This window comes from Zophobas morio, unplaced genomic scaffold (genome assembly GCF_036711695.1).
Source record: "Zophobas morio isolate AGI-343-1 ecotype UQ-CSIRO unplaced genomic scaffold, CSIRO_AGI_Zmor_V1 ptg000017l, whole genome shotgun sequence".
Classification (NCBI taxonomy): Eukaryota; Metazoa; Arthropoda; class Insecta; order Coleoptera; family Tenebrionidae; genus Zophobas; species Zophobas morio.
The window spans coordinates 8,866,114-8,873,178 of NW_026972122.1; the positions used below are offsets into that span (position 1 = coordinate 8,866,114).

Sequence of the window (7,065 nt, forward strand, 5' to 3'; positions counted from 1 at the left end):
ATTAACTCTTCACGCTTGAATCGGGAAACATATTTTTCATTTCATTTCAACGTAGCATTCAGTCTATGGAATGGTTATAGACTCTTCATAAATAATAATACAAAAAAAAAAAAAAAATCTACATGTGACTCGTTTCAAGTCACTGAAAACGGATGGGTAATTTTTTCAAACCCCAAACACAAGACATTTTGATAAAAACATTTTATTCAGTGTTACCTACCAGTAAACATATTAAAATTGCAATTAATTCTTTAATATTGTATAAGTACATCAAAATCACATTAGTCGCCTTTTATAGGCATATAAGTTATCATGGTCATAGTATGCATGAATTAAATCATACATATGTTTAAAAAAGTACAATAAATTGTCATACTGTCCATTGTAAGAATTTGCTTCATTTCGGTGCAAATTCTCACACTCATTTAAAACATTCTCTGTAAAACAATTATAAATGCCTTTGTATTGAGGGTTCAACCCCCACGAATGCAAGTGTAGTTCTATTAAAAACTGATGAATTGCCTCGATGGTTGCCAAGTACCACCTAGGACTACCCTTTTGATGCCTCCAAAACTGTGATATCCTATTCTGTATTACAACACACGGAATTTTCCTTATTCTATCGTCTTTATAGATGCCTTTACTCTGATTCCAAGTACTATCAATAAAAATTGCTTTACTTATTGGTAAATTATTGGAGTTATTTACAGTTATTGCCTTATTACACTTCAAAGCTGTTTTCATTAAAGTGCTTCTATTAACGCCTCTTGGCAGTTCTTCCAGTGTGAGATTATTGCTATTTATTATACTATCGTAGTTTTCTTTATCCACTAACTGACTAATACTGATCGCGTGTTGACTCGGAAATATTAACACCACATTTTCTGTACTATAATCTGGAATGTCTGGATATGTGTATATGGAAACATCATCACGTGCTAAAATTGCGGCGTGTCCAGCTGTACTTTTACCATCAATTTCGTGCTTGTGCTTGATTATGTCTATCTTTATCGGGAGCTAAAAAGAAAGGTTATGTAAGTATAGTTTTGGCAAACTGTGCCTTCTAAATCACCTTTACAACAGGGAGCACGCCTTCTAACTCAGATATTGGTACATAACACGTATAACAAAAGAATTTCCTGGATTTTCCACATTTGGGGCACGGGTGTCTTCCTTCTAATTTTCCTAAAATGGAGTTGTCATCGATATGAAAACCGTGAAAAGGGTCTCGGTCAATATACGATTGACGAGCTTCGATACTTTTTGGGTTTGCCATAAAATTTTAATATGTAATTGTTAGTACATATTCGAGGTTATGTAGTGTTTGTAATTGTTATCGTCAGTCAGTTTTCAGTGTCGCCAACATTCACGTTCAAGTCACCAAAGCGACAAATTTTAAAATCCTGCCCCAATTTCGTAAATACTTGTAAAATTCTACCTAGTTAATGGTTGTTAAACGTATGTTATGCAAAAATACAGCGTTGGACATAACAACAAATCAACAAATATTGTTATAAAATGTACTGTTAAAAAAATGAAATTATTAAGGGCAGCTTTTACTGACACGGTACCTATTAAGGGGACGGTTTCTGAAACGTTCATCTCCTTTTGTACCTATTTGCACGATCATGCGTCTGTCTTTTCAACAGAAACGCCTTAATTTGTGAAAATTATTTTAAAGATTTCAAGCATAATCTGATGATACCAACTGAAACAGTAATAATTGTTGATTTGCTGATCACGTTGTGTAAATATCGTTAATCGCATTTCATATTAATAAATAACCTCTTTTTTCACTGGGTATGTATGCAAGCGCAATTTTTAATTGTTTGTTACGTGTCTAAAGCACGGTTGTAGAATAGATAGGTTGATACACTAGCATACATTTGCATATCCCTGGTCAGCGACGCCAATTGTCGATCGCGTCGCCTGGTTTTTGACGTTTTAGGGACACAGAACTCTATAGGCATCTGTCTATACCCGATGTAATTAATAAAAGAAATCGTACTTATCGACTCCGATCAAATGTCATTTACAAATTTTGTATTGTTCATAAAGCAATGTAAACGAAAATCCCCAAAATAACTAGAATGATTTCCGCTCGACAAGGTAGAGGCGCTAGCTGTATGTGTCCTTTCCATGGATATAGGGATCGAAAAGAAGCGTCGCCATCCCAAGCCATTAGTGTACAAACCTATCTATTCTACAACCGTGGTCTAAAGTCGTGTCACGCACATACCATAAAAGACAGTTTAATCATAGATTAATATTGACATTGGAGACAAGCGCCAAATTTAACTAGTCGATACCAATAAAAAAACTTGCTTCACTACAACTCGTCGCCTGAGAACTTGTCTGATCTACAGACCAGAGCGCGCTCAGGCCAATGTCGACTCTAAGCGTTCAGAAGCGATTTGGTTGATTTGGACTATAATTTCTGCGGGAAATAGTTGTTTGGTCGGTTTTATAACGACTAAGTGAATAATTTTGGTACATATTTAGATGATTTTACATATTTTGTTTAACTAAGAATTAATTCTTTATTTGTGTTTTATACTAGCAAAACGTCTTAAACTAAGAATATTGTTGAAATCGTAATAACCCAATGGATTTTTTTCGGAAAAATGTTGTTCTGTTTTGTATGGATTTTTTAAATGTTTTTAGTGACAATGTTTGTATGATACTAACAGTGAGAAAAAAAATGAAAAATTAAAATAATCGAAAATTCGAAAAATCGGGACATCTAATTATCGAAAAATCAAAACCTTAAAATTGAAAAAATGTAAAATTCAAAAATATAAAATTTAAAAACCGAATAACGAAAAATTGAGAAATCGAAACTCCCAAATTTAAAAAATCGGACAACTTAAAAATCGAAACATCGAAAAACTGGAAAATGGAAGAACCAAGAAATCGAAAAATCAAAAGATCAGAAATCGTGGAGTCGAAAAGTCGAACAACTGAGAAACCGAAATCGGCCAAAATTGAATAATCGAAAAGTTAAAAATTGAACAATTTATAAATTGAGAAATTGACAATCAAAATATCGAAAAATCCAAATCTCGATAAATCGAGAAATCAAAAAACTTAAAAATTTGAAAAATTGAAAAATTGAGAGATTGAAAGATCAAAAGAACGAGAAATCGAAAAGTAATGAAGTCGAAAAATAGAGAAATCGACAAACAAAAAGATTGAAAAATCTAAAATTTAAAAATCCAAAAATTGAAAAATCGGAAAAGTAAAAAGGTAGACACATCGAAAAATCAAGAAGTCAAAAATAGAAAAGCCGAAGAATTGAAATATTGAAAAATCCTAAAACTGAAATATCTAAAATCTGAAAAATCGAAAGATCAAAAAAGTGAAATCGAAAAATAGAAACCTTAAAAAATCGAAAAATCAAAAACCTGAAAAATCAAAAATTAAAGAACTGAAGAACAGGAAAATCGAAACACACGCAGGTCAAGAAATGGGAAAATCAAAACATCGATTAATTGAAAAATCGAAAAATTGAGAGTTTATGAAAGTCAAATATCCAAAATATGATGAGTCTACACTTGTGGTTTATCATTCCATTCATATTTTTTGGATTTGCTCATACAGGGTGACTCAAAAAAATTAATGAATTAGTTAATTTATTTTATTGAATAAATCAAAAATTGCACAACTAAATCCTTGAAAATCTTGCAGACGTTTTTATTGTTGGTATGCTAAATTGTTAATCAAAATGTATCTGTTTATTCCCTCCAAAAAATTGATGACGTCATCTCAAAATTTTGCCGAATAAATTCTTCCTAAAATATACTAAATATAACGAGTTTTTACTTGTGATTAACACTGCAAGGGAAGTTCTGTTGAAACAACTTTCGACCAATTTTTTCTAGTTTTATGAGCAAGCAGTAGCCCCGCCCACCCACCCCTTCTTCATTCCAGTGACCACTTCTAATATTGTTCAGTCGTATTTTAGCAAGTTCTAGTTAATTATTTTGTTATACCACTTATCTGCTATAACATTTATTTCTTATTTCTGAAGACAAAATGAGCGAACGGGTGGGTGGGCGGGGCTAAGTTTAATTTTTTCCCACAGAATTTTTATGAACAAGCAATAGCCCCGCCCGCCCGCCCCCTCTTTTTCCCAGTGACTACTCTTAATATTGTTCAATCCTGTTTTGGCAAGTTCTAGTTAATTATTTTGTTATACTACTTATCTGCTATAACATTTATTTCTTATTTCTGAAGACAAAATGAGAGAACGGGTGGGTGGGTGGGGCTAAGTTTAATTTTTTCCCACAGAATCTTTTATAATCAACCAATAGCCCCGCCCACATACCCCTTCTTCAATCCGGTGACTACTCTCAACATTGTTCAGTCTTATTTTAGCAAATTTTACTTAATTATTTTGTTATACTACTTATCTGCTATAACATTTATTTCTTATTTCTGAAGACAAAATGAGAGAACGGGTGGGTGGGCGGGGCTAAATTTAACTTTTTCCTGCAGAATCTTTTATGAGCAAGCAATAGCTGTTTTTCAAATGACAATTGAAAAACAGCAGATCTAAAACCGGGAAGTCGAAAAATCAAAAGATTAAGAAATCGAAACATTTGAAAAATTCGAAAACTTGAAAAATTCAAACATCGAAGAACTGAACTGAAATATCGAGAATTCGAAAAATCTAAAATTTTAAAAATTAAAGAATCTAAAACTTAAAAATCGAAAAATTGAAAAATCGAAAAAGTAAAATATTCGACACATCGAAAAATCCAGAAGTCAAAAATCGAAAAGTCGAAGAACAGAAATATTGAAAAATCTCAAAACTGAAATATGGAAAAACTGAAAAATGCAAGAAAAACTGACGAATCGAAAAACTGAAAAATCCGAGAACTGAAATATCCAAAAACTGAGAACCCAAAGAATCGAAAAATTGAGAAATCGAAAAATAAAAAAAGTGAAGTCGAAATATCGAAACCTTAAAAAAATCGAAAACTTGAAAAATCAAAAACCTGGAAAATCGTAAGGCCGAAAAATTGAATAATAAGTAAACTAAAAAATCCCAAAACTAAAATGTCCAAAAACTGAGAAATTAAAAAATTGAAAAATTAAGAAATCGAAAAATCAAAAAAGTGAAGTTGAAAAATTGAAACCTGAAAAATCAATCAGCTGAAAAATCGACAAATAATGGGTTTATAAAAGTCAAAAATTGAAAAATCGATAATTTAAAAATCGTAAAAATCGTTTCCGAACGCTTAGAGTCGAAATTGGCCTGAGTGCGCTCTGGTCTGTAGATCAAACAAGTTCTCAGACGACGAACTGTAATTCGTGTGACCTGAATTAAAGTGAAGGAAACAGTAAGCAGCTTGTAGTTACTATTCTGGTAAATCCAGTGTCAATTTGTCGAAAGTAAAACGCGTCGTTAAAAATATTATGACATTTTTTCTATTGTATTTAATTTTATTCCTAGTGAGAAACAAACACTGTTGCCAACATTAGCCGAGGAGTCCTCAACCGTCATTTAATTTAAACTATGACGCTTCTCTATGTTCTCTGGTTTAATCGTTTCCATGACATCTGATGCTCATGAAGAGAACTAAAATACATGATTCTGAAACTTTAAAATGTCTTGCAGTTGAAATTAAGTAATAAATGCTGAAATGGTAATCTGTTACCTAAAAATGACAAAAAATTAAAACTGAGCACTTTTGGAAAACCAATATTTCAATTTTAAATAGTAATTATTTGTCTTCTGTGGTGGAAGTGTACGTCATCATATTAACAGAAATAAAAAGGTCAGAACTAATATTGAATAAAAAATTCATTTAGTCAAGTCAGGTTAGGTCAGGTCAGCTCATATTTTTAGAACACACATAAACGTGCCTTCGTAATAAAACTTTTTTTCTGATATTCTTGGTACTTCCCGAGATTGAGCTAGGAGTCAATTTGAAAATTGTTGAATTCATGTTTTCGTGACGTTTCATAACTCCCAGAGTGTGAACAAGTAGGTACTTTGTCATTTCTGATTGTTGTAGATGGTAAAACTCTAACCACCAATGTTTGATGCGCCACCAACAATTTGATCACGTCATCTCAAAATTTTGCAGAGCGAAATCTTGTTTCTGTACTTGTGACTCATTAATTTCACCTTGTTTTACACCTTACAGGTTTAAATTTTTGATAAACGAAATAAAAATCATAAAACAACATTTTGTAAATCAATTTATAAAATATGAAACCGACTGGTTTAAAATCTTGTAAACTTTTTACGGTTATTAAGGTTATTATAAACATGATCAATCGCTCATTAAAAATGTTTTATTCAATTTAAGAACTTAATGGAGAAATGAGATCACCTCAAAATTGTGCTGAATAAATCCTATCTAAAATGTAAAAAGTATTGTAAGTCTATATTTATGGATTCTCAGTCCTTTCATAATTTTTAAAATTGCTTATGAAGGATATCTCAAAAAAATTATTGTAAGTAAAACAATTTTCGTGATTAAAAAAATCGGGAGACATTGCTTACAAACAGGGTGAGTCACTAATTGCACACTCCTCAAAATCTCATCGATTATTAGACGCAAAAAAAATAAAAAATAAAGTTGTATGGTTTTTAGTAGCATATAGTTATTAAAACTACTCTGTTTTGTTTTTGGATTCATGTTTTTTTGAATTAAAAATTAAAAATAATCATATTCTGTAGTCCAACATTTCTTCTGACGGACTGTAATTCATTCAAAACAGAAAAGTTTGACATATTTTCACTGTTTGAATTTTGGTCTTTTTTTAAACTATTCCAACTGAAAATTTTTGACAACGATCCACAAAATTCGGTAGTCCTGAATGTGTTGACTTTTTAAATTTTGTGGGGAAAAAATTATTTAGTTTCTAATGGATCTGCTCTAAATTCCCCATTTCTAAAATCCAAAATTTTCATTATTTTCCGTCACTATTTCTTCTGACCAACCAGCGTATCACAATTTAAAATAAACTATAATTTTAGAAACTCGACCACGGCAGACAAAAATTTTATAATTTTCTTAACGATTTGCTATTTTGGAATCATGTTTTTCT

General features: G+C 31.4%; 1 protein-coding gene across 3 annotated transcripts; it reads right to left on the reverse strand.

Annotated features, from left to right (window-relative positions):
- Positions 1–210: 210 nt before the first annotated feature.
- Positions 211–1,382, reverse strand: LOC135130090 (tRNA-uridine aminocarboxypropyltransferase 1). Of its 3 annotated transcripts, none has more exons than XM_064057410.1 (3): positions 1,073–1,379; positions 709–1,017; positions 546–658 (listed from the first exon to the last, which is right to left on the reverse strand). In XM_064057410.1, the coding sequence occupies exons 1-3, from the start codon at positions 1,274–1,276 to the stop codon at positions 641–643; spliced, it is 531 nt and encodes a 176-aa protein (XP_063913480.1). In that variant the 5' UTR covers positions 1,277–1,379; the 3' UTR covers positions 546–640. The 3 variants fall into 3 exon arrangements, with proteins under 3 accessions (XP_063913479.1, XP_063913480.1, XP_063913481.1); XM_064057411.1 differs by having other exon boundaries at positions 718–1,017; positions 1,073–1,378; XM_064057409.1 differs by having other exon boundaries at positions 211–1,017; positions 1,073–1,382.
- Positions 1,383–7,065: the final 5,683 nt, after the last annotated feature.